Consider the following 14,600-nt stretch of genomic DNA (forward strand, 5'->3'; position numbering starts at 1 on the left):
CTAATCTCTACTGCAATTGCAAACATTTCCCCTGAAAAAGAATGACACTGACACTGAAATGACACCCCTCTTCATATATTTTTGCCTTATCTTTTGATGTTAATGAAACAATGTGAAAGGATGCTACTCTGATGTTACCTGCCTTGTATACAGCTGGGGCTGTGGGCACAGCAAGCAGGAGGAGGGATGCAGTGTGGCTATCATCAGTTCATGTTTTTCAACCCCAAATCTGTTAGTGGGAGGTCAAAAGCAGACAGAGGATTTAAAGCTATTGGAGTTAGTTCCCCACAAGGATTTGGATTTCCAAAAATGCTCAGCCTTCCCCAGGGAGGATGGCCGCAGCTGGGTAACATATTTGAATGTTTGTCCCTTCGGTGATTGTTCCATCCTCAAAAGAAATAATTCTCGATCAGTGTTGCTGCCTTTGTGCTAGACATGAGGCAGTGTCTGCACATCTGTGGGACATGGTTTTCCCCTCAAAATACTACTGCTGTGCAATAGATGATCTTCAGGTATGTAGGAGAGCAGGTGCCGCCGCAGGTACAAGGGACTGCATAGCCTCAGGACTGAGGCAGCGACTGATGGTCCCTGACTGGGGTGTGCTGTGCCTGCAGTTCCATCCCCTGGTGCTGGGAGGAGAGAGATGAGAAGGGAGTTCTGCAGCTGGGATGGGGAAGCAGCTCTGGAGCTGGGATCTTGTGATTGGGTAGCTGGGGGATCCAGTCATGTCCAAAAGCCTCAAGGAAGAAAATACTTCATGTGATAAAAAAGGACTTTACATTTTTTCTTTTTAAACAGATAAATAATCTCTAATTACATGGTAAGGACCCAGCAATTAAATGTTGATAGTAATTACTGGGTGGGAAATATCACTGCATGAATTCAGGGGTAATTACAATGAACAGTCCGTATTTATTGTATGTGTTGTCTGGGCCAGCTCCAGTATGTGGGGCAAAAAGAGGAGTTAATGGGGAGCAGCGAAAAGTTTCAGTGATGATTTTTATCATTGGAATAATTATCTTGGACTGAGAGTAGAAGTTTCTTTTCACAGGGGTGGCTACAGACGCTCCTGTAGCACACTGCTCTCCAGGAGCCCTTCTGTACCCTGCCACAAGCAATATGTCTGCCTTTTATTCCTTTCTTAAAACCTAATATGGGCTTTTCTCTCTCTCATTCTGGTATTTGGCCCTCTTGACAATAAAGCCTTCCATATGGGTTTCCTTAGAAATGTAAAAGTGGTGAGAAATTCATTGGCATTTTGCTGGAGACAGTTGCTGGTGTCCTTCAGTGGTCATCTTTGAGGTCTTCTAATGCTGTAGGGTCAGTGTTTACAAGGAAGTGGCCTAGAGCATAAAGGTAGGGATACTGGTCAGCATTTCCCAGATTCTCAGAAAAACTGGGGAAGAACAAGGGGGTCGCAGGCATGTTCTCCTGGTGAAAACAAGGCCCTGGTGGCAAAGCTTCCTTGCTGGCGTGAGCAGCAGCAAAGAGGGCCCTGAAAATGTGGGAAGAGTGAACCTGCTGCTGCTGCGGTTTGAACAGGGCGGTGGCTCTTAGGTGGAAGTTGCTCCCAGTAGTAACCTTTGAGCCTCTCAGCCCTCCATGCACAGTAAGCTTAAAAAAAACACCCCACAAACCCCATCCTGCAATGTTTTACAGTCTGCTGCGATGTCTTTCCCTTTCCCTGGTTCAAGCAAACTCTAATGTGACTGTGTTAAGGCTGTTTGAGCTAGAGCAGCTTCCAGTTGGCTAGTTTTGCATGACATTTATTTATAGAAAGCAGAAGAGCTGGGGAAGGAGGGAGGTATATGTTTTCTTCCAAGGGGGGCGGCTGTCCTGTTGGCTGCACAGCAACAACTGCAGTGTGACAGGAATTTCGGTAACACAACACCTATTTGAACAAAAGTGATGTGTAGAGGAGGGAAAATAAGGAAATAGAAGGAATCCAAGCACCTGGAGGATTCCAGCAGACTCTGAGAGAGAGTCAGTGATGTAATCCATTGTCACTGGGTCCTTCAGAGTTAAAAGCCAAACTTGTTTCAAAGCTGGAAGCCAGCAACCGATGGCAGCTTTTAAATAGCGATGTTTTTGTGTGGTGCTTGTTCTGCTCAGGACAGAGAGGGCTTTCATTTATCCAAGCCTGGCATCTTGTGCTCGTTCTCAGCCAAGGAGGTGCAGGAGGAGCTAAGCTTCCTTGAGGTGTGTGAGGGAAACAGAGAAACTTTCTATGGACAGATCCATGAGAAAGATCCTGTGCCCTCTTAAGGGGAGATTCTGCGGTATTTAAATCCAAAACCGTGACAGCCACCACTCTTGCATTTTAAGAGTAGGTACAAATAGTCTCCTACATCTGGTGGTGCCCAGGAGCTCCAGAGCTTGCACTGGTCAGTACCCAGGCTCTCCAGCGTCATCCTGCAGACATCCTCGGCCCCTCCTGAGGGGCACAGTTCTTACACAGGTGTTGCTTGTAAGGCTTGGATGGTTCTTTGACAAAGACTGCAATCCATAATCAGGCCCTGTGAGTGCCCAGCTTGGGTAGTCCCAGGTCCGGGATGTTCTGGGGGAATCCTGTGCTTTGGCTGCTAGGCAGTGCTGGCTGCTCTCGCTTTGAAACCTGCCGGGACAGCTATTCAGAGTGGTGCAAGCACACACATATCTGCAGAAATGGCCCAAACGGGGTCACCTTTCCCTGTATCAGTAACACTGACCTTCGAGGTCCACCTTAAGGAGGATGTGGCAGCTCTGGGCCTCCTTCCTAGGGTGAGGAGTAGGGCGAGCAGTGCTCTGCAGCTTGCAGAGGCCCTGGCGCAGGGTGGGTTGGCTCCAGAGCTCGGGGCTGTTGGCCGGGCTCTGGTCTGCGGAGGGAGCAGGCCCATGTCTGGTCATCTGGTGGCTTTGGGCTGACCTCTACTGACAGAGCGGGCAAATGGCTGCTACAGAAGCTGTCAGCCCCAGCAGAGCGTGGGGATTTGAGGCGTTGCTTCAGATGCCCTCCATGGGTTCAAAGCTCAGTAGATACCTGCCTGGTATATCCCTCACCCGGATGCTGCAGAATACTTCCCATGTTCCTGTTCTTTCTCCGTCCCTTTGGTAATGCTCTGCTCAATGCTTTTTGTTTTTCTGTCAAACTTTTCCCTCAAAGGCAGTAACAAATATGTGGAGTAATCTCAGTAGGGAATGTGTCTCTGTGCAACAGCCAGTCTTAACGGGACCCTGGTCCCACCTCTGAGCTTTCCCAAGCAGGTAAGAATGGAGGAGTGGACACAGCTTCTGCCACCCTGAACTTTCTCTGCATTTCCCCCATCTCATTCCACCTTCATTAAGTAATTTTTTTCCCCTCAAGAACAGCTTTGCTGTTAAGATGCCTGTTTAGCCTTGTATCTGGTGTGTAATCTCAGTTCTTTTAACAGATTTTTTTTAAATACAAAAATACCATGACAATGCCTCCAGGGGCATGTGGGAATTCCATCTGTCACGAAAAAAACTTCTCTCTCTGTAGTTTCAGAGGGGAACTGGGAAAATTGATCTCTTGATGCCTCAGTCCAGAGGCCTTGCAGCCTTTCAGAAGTCTGTGAAACTGGTTTCCTGAACCTTCCTGGGTCTGATGTGAGGCTTGAGGAAATGGTGCTGCTGGTGCCCTGCAGCAAGGGGAGCACACCATGCAGACAAAGTAGGCATTGGCGTGAAAGGCTGGTGGGATACTCAGCAACCCCAAGCAAAGGGGAACTGCTGAAGGAAAATGGTGGGACCTCGTGGTGCTTAGCACTTTGACGGGGGGGGGGGGATGTGTGTGTGTCATAGTGACTCTCCAAAGCAGACCCTGAAGATTTTCCTTCAAATGATTTGGTCACCAGCAGATTACAAAACAGAATGCTTGTGTGCCATTTCCCAGCCCCCTCCACCCCAGAGGTACAGATGTGCAGAATGGTTCTCCAGATATCCCTCCCTGCCCCTTTGCTAATTCTACTGAAAAGAACCAGAAAAACATAAATAAATTAATTAAGATTTATTTATAAAATTTTCCAATAGCCTCAGAAAATCAGGAAAAGAGTTTTCTCAAGTTACTTGAAAAGCCCAAGGAAAATGGTCCCAGGAGATTGCAGTCTCTTGTCCAACAAAAAAAAGAAGTTAGTATTCTCCTGTGCTCCAGGAAAGTGGCATCTTTTACCCACAGTGAAATAAGAATAGTCCCAGTCCCAGCAGAATCACTATAATCTAGGGTTTGAAACTAAGTGTGAATGTCTCTGGCTGTGGCTGACCTGCTGTGTCTCTGATGCAGCATTCTACCTGGTTTCTTCCTCACTGTCCTGTGGACCTGGTGTGACAGTTTCTACCTGCATCATGTTGTGGTCCCCAATCTGAACCATTCGAGCATGTTGAATGATGAGGGGCGGGTTGCCTCCGGCCCCTGGCATCATGTTGTAGTGGCCCGATGGGAGATGAAGTGGTTGGAAAGGAAGGGGACCCATCTGAGCAGTGGGGTGACCAGCAGGGGGAGGTGGGTATGCGGCAGGAGGGACAGTCGAAGCAGGGGGGCACCACTCTTGGGGTAGTTGCTCCAGTGGCTGCGGCCGAGTTGCTGATGGAGGCAGCTGGGAAAGGGAGCCAAGGTGCAGGGCAGTTAAGTCCTGCAGTGTTTGGTACTGTTGCCGATACAGCTGTAGTTTCCTTCTCTGCATCAGGTCCCACATGGCTTTCCTCTCATTGATCCTGCTGGTGGTAAAGGTGTTCTGCACTGTCCTGGAGAACCCAGGAGAGTTCTCATCCAAGGGCATCAGCCCGCCGAGTATGCTGGGGATCTGGCTCCGCTCCAGAGGGTTCTCCTTGGGTACAAAAGGGATGACTGAGTCGTGCTTGGATGGTTTCAGGATGGACTCCATCAGAGCAGTGTTTGTCTGAAACATACACAGGTTGCATGGGAAGTTCTTGGTCAGCAGAAGGATGATGAAAGCAGAGTTTTCCATAGCATCCTGGAAGCAAGTCATATGGCTGCGTCCGGCAATGAAGAAGTCCTCACAAAGTGTGGCACCGTTGGGAACCCCCATGTTCTCCAGCCGGTCCTTGACCCGATGGGCAACAATCTCATCTTCACTAGCATGCAGGACAACAAAAGTGAAGAACTTTCCGCCATCTGGCTCTGATGTGGGCGCTGGTTCTGCACTTTGGAGAGGAGGTGGCCAGGCTGGAGAGTGGGATGAGTGGAGGGGAGGGGGATATGATGACTTGGAAGTTGCTCCCTGCAAAAGATAGGGAAGGGTTGAGGAGAAGGGATAGGTGGGAGGAGGAGGAAGGGAAGAGGCTGAAATGGAAGCAGATGCAGAGTTAGAAGGAATGCTTGCTGGAACAGAGGAATCCTCCATGGACTTGTGGGCAGGAGCAGTATCCAGTGTAGCTCCTGAGGCAGGAAGACCTGTGGGTAATTTCTTTTCATCTTGCTTTTTGTCTGTGTTTTCTCTTGGTGCCTGAGGTTCTGCTGCCACTGTGCTGGAAACATCACTATTTTTGACAGGTTGGCTTCCAGTACCCACTGTGGGCTGCTGTGTTTTGGGAATAGGGAGAGATGGATGATGTGAACTGACCTGCAGAACCTTCTCTGGTCCAGGCACTTGGGTACCTGTGTCCGGCCTGGGAGGAGAGTTGGGTCTGCTGGCCCAGCTTGTTTCCTGCAGGCCATGGCTCACTCGGTCCCCGTCAGGCTGCCCAGCACCGCTGGTGCTCCCTTGGCACAGCCGACTGGGCTGGAGGACACACTTGTGGGAAGAAGGCTGGGTGTGAAAAACAACTGTTGGTGACGCACTGATCTCAAAGTGACTGGGGAAGGAGGGACTCCCCAAGGAGCACAAGGTCTGTGGGCCTGAAAAGTCTGAGTTGCCTCCAATCTGCACGGGAGAACTTCTCACCACGTAGTTTGGGCTGGCCGCCTGAGGAAGCCCTACACCCGCATCAGATCTCAGCGTCTGAAATTTGTCGCCTGGGCCGGTGCCAGTAGCAGAGCCATGTTTTTCCTGGTCCTCAGGTGGGGTGCTGTTCAGTGTCCCCTCCTGAGTTTCCTTGCTGGCACTGCAGGCTTTGGTGGCAGCCTGGCAGGCTTTGTCCATGGCTTCATGACTGCACAGTTTTTCTTCTGCCAGCACTGCGTAGATCTGTGCTAGAAGTGCCCTGGCATCTGCATCCAGCTGGGGAGGCTGCAAATCCTCCCCATCTTCCTGCACTCCTGCAGCACCCAGTTTGGTCTGCTGGACATACTGGGCTGCCCGGTTATCTCCCAAGGCAGCTAAACAAATTCTTGCATCCGTTTCTTGCCCCAGAGTAAGCAGGACCATGGCTTGCAGTAATTTGCTGCTGGGCCCAAATATCAAGTGCTTCAGTTTATATTTGAGGCTAAGGAGTTTATCTTGTGGGATCTGGGATAGAATATTAAAAATGTCCTTGAAGCTTGGCTGGAGCTCGGCGCTCTGTGCCATCTCATCAGCTGGTGGCCCAGATGACGGACTGAAGCTGCATGGATGGAAAAAGCGTATTACAGTACTCGGAGCAAAGGTTCATTCCCTGGCGCTGCTCTGCGATGCCCTGCTCGTGCTTCACGTACTGCGTGAGCGACAGCTCATTGCTGCTCAGGGGCTTGTCCCGGACCTGGAGTATCTCGGTGCTGAGGAACCTGCGAGGAGAACACAGGATAAGGTTCAGGAACAGCGATGTGGGCAGCGGGGGGGGATGCTCGCCAGGTGCTTGCAGAGCCCTCCCTCACAGCTCTCGAGTATTTTTGCATCTCTTCAGTGTTTGCAGGTCTGCTGGCGTTCCACACGTTACTCAAACACTGTCATTAAGCAAAGGGCACGTTTTTTGCCTTCATTTCCCATTAATTACAACTGTTTTCAAATAATTGCTGAACTAATCACGTATGTATGTAGACGCAGGTGTCTTTGTCTCCCGCAGGCAGCTGGTTGCAGGGGCCCGGCAGGCTTCTTGCGAGGGGCAGGAGGAATAAAGCACACCTGGAGGGAGCCCTCCGCGCCCGTCCCGCCCCCGGGCAGGCTAGGGGCTGTCCCCCTGCGCCCCCCCAGCCCTGGCACTCACCGAGGCCGCTGGCGGGGCAGGGCTCACCCGGCTGCCGGAGTTGCCCTATTTAAAGGAGGCAGCGAGTGCCCAAAATAGCTCCCAGCCGGGAAAGTTCGTGATTTCAGGTTGCTTTTTTCTGTCTCATAAAATTCCTGCGATTGCCTCATCGGCCGGCGCAGGCCGGGCCCGAGGAAGCTGCCGGCCCCCCCCCCCCCCGTGAAGGCTCCAGGCCGCCGCCGCGGCGGAGGCGAGCGCAGGCGCTGGCAGCGGCGCCGTGGCCGTGGGCTGCGGCCCTTCCGCCCCCGCGCGCCGCCCGCCGCCCCCGCGCCCCGCTCCGGCCCGGGCCCGGGCTGCCCTACCTGCGGCTGCTGCTGCTCCGCGGACCCTGGGCCGGCGGCGGACCCGGGGCCGCACGAGGAAGCGGCGGGGCCCGGCGGGGCGGAGCTGGCCGGGCCGCGGGGGAGCTGCCGCCTCCTGCCCAGGGCAGCGCCGGTACCGCGGGGCGCAGGCACGAGGCTCAGGGAAGGGGTCTCTCTGCTCTAAGACCGAGCCCGAACGTGGGACCTGCCGCCCGGCGCTTCTGATGCTTCCCCCCCCCAAGCAGCTGCGGGAACACACAAGCTGTTGGAGAGGTGACTTGTTAAATACGAGCTTCTCGCTCAGGCCCAGGGGAGAACAGGACACTGCAGGCTTAGAAACGCACAAGAAACTGGTATTTGAACACAGGTCACACTTTATTCTGATGTCTGCTTGCCATTATTCAGCCTTAGCCCAGGGACCATGCTAGGACTTAAGTTACCACAATAAGTTACATTGGAAATTATTACAAAGCATTGTTTGCTGGGAAAACAGCCAGCACCTGTCACCCCTATTTTAATAATAGGATATCCCTTTGCCACAGCAGAGTAACTCCTGGCAAAAGCCATCTCACGTGGCTGCAAAGCATTTCACGCATGGAGTTACTTACACACAAACAGATGATCCCTGAAGTCATTCACACAGCTAGAAAAAGTAATCCCACTGCAAGCTGGCTTGCTTAAAAGAAAGTCCCACTTTGCTAAGTGCTTCTCTATGAAAGAAAAAGTGTTTGACCAATCCGTAAAATATTTTTGAGAAGAATCTCTTGCCCCCAGCTGTTTCTGGTCTGCTGCAGGGCTGAGCTCAGCGGAAACACAACAGGCAGAAGGGAAGGCATGTCTGTAACACATTTTTAAACTTGTAGAAGGAGAGAAATGGTATCAAAGGTCAAGCGCATCATCCTCCCAAGATCTCTGCAGCTTGGATGAATTGAAAAAGAAAATTCAACATTAAAAATAAGTTGAGACCACTTCTTCTCTCCCACAACTTGTCTCAGCAGGAATTGGCTATTCACACATGCAGCTAGGCTGACTTAAAAAGCTGAAGTACAGGTCCCCATCTTCCCTTTCAGTGCAGCAACATGATTTAAAAAAATTAGTAAATCAAGCTACAGAATCACCCCACCCTGGCTATCAAGCCTCCTTGCAAGCTATATCTTACTGTGAACAGCCTGGGACAGCAAGAGTGCTAACAGTGCCACTCCTGTTCAACTGGCAGTTGGACACATAATTAAAAGACAAAGTGCTGTTCTAGCCAGGGAGCCTTGACCAGAAGAGCAGGAATTTTTCAGACTTCTTCCACTGGTGCATTCATTTTTATTTCCTTTGCAGCCTCTGCAACGTCTGTGTCTTTCTTTGCCCTCTCTTCCAGCTTCTCTAGCACTTCACACCCTTCCCCCAGGGTCCTGTTTGCTCCCTTTGGTTCTTTGGGTGTTTTAGCCATCTCCTTTGATGATGTAGCCTCTTCCAACACAGATGATTTTATATCTGTCGCTGTATCTTTCTTCTGCTTTCTGCTATCCTGTGACACTTTAGCTATTGCCCTGAAGGGACCCACAAGCCAGTTTAGAGGGGTGTTCTGAGTTACATACTCAAAAAGGTCATCTAGGGACCTCCGGGCCTCTGCCACACGGTCCTGGCTCTGGGTCAGGGTGGTGCTAGAGAGGTCCTGGAAAGATACAGCACTGGAAAAAGAACTATGGAGCTTGTGGATATTTCGAGTGGCCTGATTCACAGCTTCTTGGATGTTGCTGGGGAGGCCTTGGATGCTGGCCTTCAGATTCTCATAAACAGGTTGTAGCTGCTGGGTGATGATACGCAGCATAGCTAGAGTCCGTGACTCTACCTGCTGGGAAAGAGATATAGCTCAGTTACTAGAGCAAACGAGATGTAAAACATCCACAAGAGGCCTGATTAAACATGCCCTCCTAGGGATACCTCTGGCTGGGAGGCAGTTTTAACTTGGTTTCCTTTGGGTTGGGTCAGGCTCCAGTCCACCCACAGCTGATGGAGCTTCTCCTGCCCGTCCAGGAGCTTCTGGCCAACCTCCTGTTTCACAGATTCAATCTGATCGGGAAAAATGAGAGGAACAGCTGTATTGCAAGCACACACAATCAGAGAAGCACAAGCGCTTCCCTCCCAGGGAGGGATCCAAGATGACAGGCAGCTGGTGCAGGATGGAGGGAGAGCTTCCATCTGGATAGTAGGGCAGGAAGACTACAAACAGAAGGAAAAAGAAAAAAAAGCATGTTTGTACCAGTTTTAATGCCAGCTGTAGTCGTGAGAGAGTATCCTGGGTGCTTTGCTTAATGCACTGCAGTTTGTTCAGGGAGTGCTGGTAGGCTCGGTGGCGGACTTTGTTAGAGAGGGAACCCAGACGCACAAAGTAACTCTGTTGCTGTTTCTGCTCCTCCACAGAAGCCATACAAAATCCCTCGACAGCGGTGGCCAGTTTACCTGGAGGAAACAAGAACAGAGATGCAGCTGTGCTCCACTCCCAGCTGTAAGGGAGGGGAAGAGGTAAGGTCACTCATTGAAAAACATAAGGCTGAAGCTTGCTGTGTAAACAGTAGAGGTTTGTAGTTGCTCAGGTATTAAAGGCAGGCTGGTCCCTGCTCAATGTGTTCTCTTCAGATAAACAGACTTGACAGATAGGTTGAAGTGTGCACCCACATATTTGCTTGTCTTGAGGCTTATGGGCAAGGGCCAGTTAGAAAATGCTTGATCTCTGTCCCATACCACGTGGCAAGCCAGTGTTGACAGACAGCCAACTTGGTGACAAATTCAGAGCTACCTGTCTACTTCAGAAGAGGAATCTTGCAGTGTCAGGTGCTCTAGTCATGTGGGAAAGGATTTGTGTTTACAACTGCCAGCTAAGCATTTTCTCACCTAGTTCCTCCTCTGTCATTGGGAGGTAGTGATCCACCAGATCTTCTGATATACCCAGGACAGATCCCACACCACCTGCCACTGCTTGGCTCACTGCCTTGGCTTTGCTCATGCTGTTGGTCACCACTGAATTAGTCATCTCCACACTCTCTTGGATAGCTTCTCTGCTCTGCTCCAAGGCTGTATTTATTTTGCTAGTAATGGTGCCATATGCAGCATCCAGAGCTGTAGTGACTGTAGAAGTGACCATTGATTTGGTCTTCTCAACACCATCTTGAACAGCCCCTTTCGTTAGGTCCATTGCTTCAGTCACTGTGTTGGTCACAAGATCCTTTGCACCCTGGGCAGCCCCTACAGCAGCAGTAATAGTAGAAGCGACTGCAGACTTGGTCAGTCCAACACTGTCCTCCACAATGTGTTTACCGAGGTCTACTGCCTCGGTCACCTTGTTAGTCACGAGGTCCTTGGCACCCTGGGCAGCCTCTACAGCACTGACAATAGTAGAAGCGACTGCAGACTTGGTCAGTCCAACACTGTCCTCCACAATGTGTTTACTGAGGTCCACTGCCTCGGTCACCTTGTTAGTCACGAGGTCCTTGGCACCCTGGGCAGCCTCTACAGCACTGACAATAGTAGAAGCGACTGCAGACTTGGTCAGTCCAACACTGTCCTCCACAATGTGTTTACTGAGGTCCACTGCCTCGGTCACCTTGTTAGTCACGAGGTCCTTGGCACCCTGGGCAGCCCCCACAGCACTGTTAACAGTGGAGGTGACCATTGACCTGGTCATCTTGACACTGTCACCAACAACATTTTTAGTTAGGTCCACAGCTTCAGTCACTTTATCAGCCATTGCTTCTTTTGCCTCACAGGCAGCATCCATAGCAGATGTCACTTTGGTGGAAACCAGCTGCTTGGTGTCAGAGATTACCTACAACAGGCAGAAGCAGAGAAAAGTATTTCTTTCCCTGAAATAGATTTTGCCTCCCTAAAGTAGCTTTTACATATGATTAAGTTACATTTGCAGTCTTGTGAGAGAGCTGGGGAAGTCAGTACACCTATGTTTACATGGACATGTTCACTTCCACATGCTGAAGGCATCTCTCCAGCTTTCATCAGCTAGCAGTGCCTCCTCCAGCCCATACCAGGGACTGACCTGACAAAGCAGTGCTGCTGAAGTTTATTTCTGCATATTCTTCTGTACTTGTAACAATTCCATCAAGCAAGAGATCAAGTCATAGCTTCCCCAGGCTTTTACTTTACCTTATCTGCTGGCTGTTGAAGAAAAGGCAAGTTCTCTTCCAGCTGATCCAGTCCTTTACAGGCATATTCATTTACAAGTGCAACTAGAAAAGACAACAGGTACCAGTTTATTCTTCAGTTTAGAGAGGGGTTTTTGACCCTACAATAGCCAATTCAGAATGCACTCACGAAAGCAAGCCAAAGAAAATAATCACCATTTTGGGGTGAGGGGTCTTGTTAAAAAGTGAACAGACCCTACAACGTGACAGGTTCGAGTAGTCTCCATTTTGCTTCTCCAGTTTTCTAGCTGTTGGCAGTACGTTGCTCCACTGGAGCGCAATACTTGTCCCTGCAGGGCAGGGCAGTTTGTTTAAAGGGTTGAAAAGTGTTGGGATGGGAGACTGAGCTATGTCCAAGACGGGCACTGCTAATACCAGTTGGGATGCTCATAACTTGGAGTGATACAGGAGAAAGCAGGGAGTTTTTGTTTAGTGACTTAAAGCAACCACAGACAAACAGCCAGACTTTGTTTCTGCTCATAATGGTTTCATATCCATGAAATTCAGTAGGTTCATTGAGCAGCTGGGAGGTGCTGAGTGGAAGACTTGGTGCTACAATTAATTACAACAGTGTGCTATAGGAGATGGATATCACCCAACAGGCACATGAAACTCCCTCCACACCTATTCCTCTAGCGTAGACAGGGTCACCCCAGCCTCCTCACTTACTTTGTGGCTCAAATTGGTTCAGGATGGGCTGTGCCCCACCAACCACGCTACCTACTGCAACAGCAGCCACAGTCTCAGCCACATTGCAGACACCACTGAGGTAAGGATGGGTCTCCTTGGTATAGTTGTAGGCAGACGAGACCAGGTTAAATGCAGAGTTGAGCAAGGGCAAGCTGGTTACCCGATTGACAGCACTCTAAAACCCAAAAGAATAAGTGACATTAGAGACCCAGCCTTAAGCTGCTGAGCGAATACAAGCCATGTGTCTATCCTGAAAGGTCCTAAGCCGGCATCCAGTCCATCTTCCTCATCCTTCTTAAACTCAGTTGAAGACTCAAAGACTACTAGGACATCAGTGACAAGACAGGATTAAAAGTTCAGGCTCTGAGCTCACAAATTCTGAGTCAAACCAGGTTTCAGCACCAACCCCTGATGTGGAAATAGGACCTATAACAGCTCATGTTTCAGAATTATTTGCATTATTTGAGCCAGCCCTGAAGTTTTCTCTTAAGCAAAAAAGTTAGTTCTGTACTAACCAAGTTTAGATTTAGCCACAGTTTCATATGGTTAATCTTTCTGTTACTCCCAGCCTGGTTTTGAGGCACTGGGAGTTAGTTTACCAGTGTATCTGTCATGAGGTAGTTTAACTGCTGCATGTTAGAGCAGTAGCTGCCCTGGCACCTACCACTTGCTGCTGTTCCTCAGCCTTCAGCACATCTTTCTTTGTGCTCTTTTCTGATGCCATGCTGAATTCAACCGCAGCTGAAAGGAAAACCAAGAGTATAACAGCACAAGCACAACTTGATTTCCTCCAGTGGAATTCAAGTCCTAGCAAAACTGGTGAAAAATCAGAGGGCAACAAAGTTGGGATCCATCATTCCACATGTCCCGAGAACATTATTGTAGCAGCACTAATCTTTCTTGCAAGGGTGTGAAGACATTGGAAAGGCTGCATGATTTATGATGTGCAAGTATTTATGTAGGGCAAAGACTGTACTCAGTCACCTCCCTCAATCCCTGAACAGCCAAATACATTAAGCTAAATCATCATCCTACTTATTTTGTTGCTGGTAACATGTGACTAGCTTCAGAGTTGCAGGTTGGAAGTGGGTGAGAACTATCTTATCTGTTATGCATTTTCTGTGCGGTGGGCTGATCCTGGCTGGAGACCAAGTGCCCACCACAGCCACTCACTCCCCTCCTCAGCTGGACAGGGGAGAGAAAATAGAATGAAAGGCTTCTGGGTCAAGATAAGGACAGGGAGAGATTATTCACCAATTACCATCACAGGCCAAACAGACTTGACTTGGGGAAAATTACATTTATTACCAGAGTAGGGCAATAAGAAACAAAACCAAATCTTAAACCACCTTCCCTCCCTTCTTCCCAGGCTTAACTTCACTCCTGATTTCTCCATCTCCTCCCCCTGGGCAGGGCAGCACAGGGGGGACAGGGAATGGGGGCTGCGGCCAGTTCATCACACAGTCTCTGCTGCTCCTCTCCTCCCTCCTCAGGAGGACCTCTCACACTCTTCCCCTGCTCCAGCCTGGGGTCTCTCCCACAGGAGACATTGCTCCACAAAATGCTCCAGCTTGGGTCCCTCAAACGGGGTGCAGTCCCTCAGGCACACACTGCTCCAGCATGGGTCCCCTGCAAGGTCACAAGTCCTGCCAGAAAATCTGCTCCAGCCAGGGCTCCCCACAGGGCTACAGGTCCTGCCAGGAGCCCCTGCTTTGGTGTGGGGTCCTCCAGGGGCTGCAGGTGGGTGTCGGCTCCACCGTGGACCTCCATGGGCTGAGGGGGACAGTCTGCTTCACCACAGGCTGCCAGGGAACCTAGCTGGAGCACATCCATCATTCTGCACGGGCTTATGGGCTCAGCCTTGGCCAGCGGCAGGTCCATCTTGGAGCCAGCTGGCGTTGGCTTCATCAGACATAGGAGAAGCTTTAGCAGCTTCTCACAGAAGCCACCCCTGCAGCCCCCCTGCCCCCAAAACCTGGCCTTGCAAGGCCAGTACACTCTGCTACAGATACTTCTGTTCAGCTTCCCACTGCAGGGGCTCTTTGCTGGCCAGGGGGCACTTGAAGGAAAGACACACCCTGCAGAAGCAGGGCTCATGGTGGAATCCCTGAATGGTGTCTCACTCAGTCATGACAGATTACTGTCCTCCTAACAAGCCCTGCTGAAATGCAGCTGCAGCAGGTCTTGTTATGTCAGTACTATAAGTAATTGTTTAAATTTTCAAAATGTGGCAAGCTCAAACAGTTTAATAATTGAGTTTAAAACCAGAAATATTTATTTTGAAAAAAAACTGTCTGAAATTGCG

At 50.2% G+C, this 14,600-nt stretch overlaps 4 protein-coding genes across 5 annotated transcripts; all 4 read right to left on the minus strand.

Annotated features, from left to right (window-relative positions):
- Positions 1-3,991: 3,991 nt before the first annotated feature.
- TICAM1 (TIR domain containing adaptor molecule 1) lies at positions 3,992-7,562 on the minus strand. Of its 2 annotated transcripts, none has more exons than XM_055707143.1 (2): positions 7,419-7,562; positions 3,992-6,658 (listed from the first exon to the last, which is right to left on the minus strand). In XM_055707143.1, exon 2 carries the CDS (start codon positions 6,462-6,464, stop codon positions 4,284-4,286), a length of 2,181 nt encoding a protein of 726 aa, XP_055563118.1. In that variant the 5' UTR covers positions 6,465-6,658; positions 7,419-7,562; the 3' UTR covers positions 3,992-4,283. The 2 variants fall into 2 exon arrangements, with proteins under 2 accessions (XP_055563118.1, XP_014133217.2); XM_014277742.3 differs by lacking the exon at positions 7,419-7,562 and adding an exon at positions 7,078-7,366.
- Positions 7,563-7,738: 176 nt separating this feature from the next.
- LOC102046255 (perilipin-3-like) lies at positions 7,739-10,090 on the minus strand. Its single transcript, XM_055706757.1, has 4 exons — positions 10,060-10,090; positions 9,673-9,944; positions 9,354-9,482; positions 7,739-9,261 (listed from the first exon to the last, which is right to left on the minus strand). Exons 1-4 carry the CDS (start codon positions 10,088-10,090, stop codon positions 8,704-8,706), a joined length of 990 nt encoding a protein of 329 aa, XP_055562732.1. The 3' UTR covers positions 7,739-8,703.
- A 174-nt stretch (positions 10,091-10,264) lies between these two features.
- On the minus strand, positions 10,265-11,224 carry LOC129735857 (perilipin-2-like). The gene has a single exon (XM_055707158.1). The coding sequence runs from the start codon at positions 11,185-11,187 to the stop codon at positions 10,276-10,278; it is 912 nt and encodes a 303-aa protein (XP_055563133.1). The 5' UTR covers positions 11,188-11,224; the 3' UTR covers positions 10,265-10,275.
- A 986-nt stretch (positions 11,225-12,210) lies between these two features.
- LOC129735858 (perilipin-3-like) lies at positions 12,211-13,033 on the minus strand. The gene is made up of 2 exons (XM_055707161.1): positions 12,960-13,033; positions 12,211-12,470 (listed from the first exon to the last, which is right to left on the minus strand). Exons 1-2 carry the CDS (start codon positions 13,017-13,019, stop codon positions 12,267-12,269), a joined length of 264 nt encoding a protein of 87 aa, XP_055563136.1. The 5' UTR covers positions 13,020-13,033; the 3' UTR covers positions 12,211-12,266.
- Between the last annotated feature and the right edge of the window lie 1,567 nt (positions 13,034-14,600).

This window comes from Falco cherrug, chromosome 4 (genome assembly GCF_023634085.1).
Source record: "Falco cherrug isolate bFalChe1 chromosome 4, bFalChe1.pri, whole genome shotgun sequence".
NCBI classification, from domain to species: Eukaryota; Metazoa; Chordata; class Aves; order Falconiformes; family Falconidae; genus Falco; species Falco cherrug.

What these genes read in the sequence shown, in the direction of transcription:
- TICAM1 (XM_055707143.1), bottom strand. Translation starts at nt 6,464, where the DNA reads ATGGCACAGAGCGCCGAGCTCCAGCCAAGCTTCAAGGACATTTTTAAT.
- LOC102046255 (XM_055706757.1), bottom strand. Translation starts at nt 10,090, where the DNA reads ATGTGGGTGCACACTTCAACCTATCTGTCAA. An exon ending in TACAGCTGGCATTAAAACTG is followed by an intron (nt 9,483 to 9,672) that starts GTACAAACATGC and finishes TTTCCCGATCAG; the next exon opens with ATTGAATCTGTGAAACAGGA. An exon ending in AAACTGCCTCCCAGCCAGAG is followed by an intron (nt 9,262 to 9,353) that starts GTATCCCTAGGA and finishes CTTTCCCAGCAG; the next exon opens with GTAGAGTCACGGACTCTAGC.
- LOC129735857 (XM_055707158.1), bottom strand. Translation starts at nt 11,187, where the DNA reads ATGGATGCTGCCTGTGAGGCAAAAGAAGCAATGGCTGATAAAGTGACT.
- LOC129735858 (XM_055707161.1), bottom strand. Translation starts at nt 13,019, where the DNA reads ATGGCATCAGAAAAGAGCACAAAGAAAGATGTGCTGAAGGCTGAGGAA. An exon ending in CTGAGGAACAGCAGCAAGTG is followed by an intron (nt 12,471 to 12,959) that starts GTAGGTGCCAGG and finishes TTTGGGTTTTAG; the next exon opens with AGTGCTGTCAATCGGGTAAC.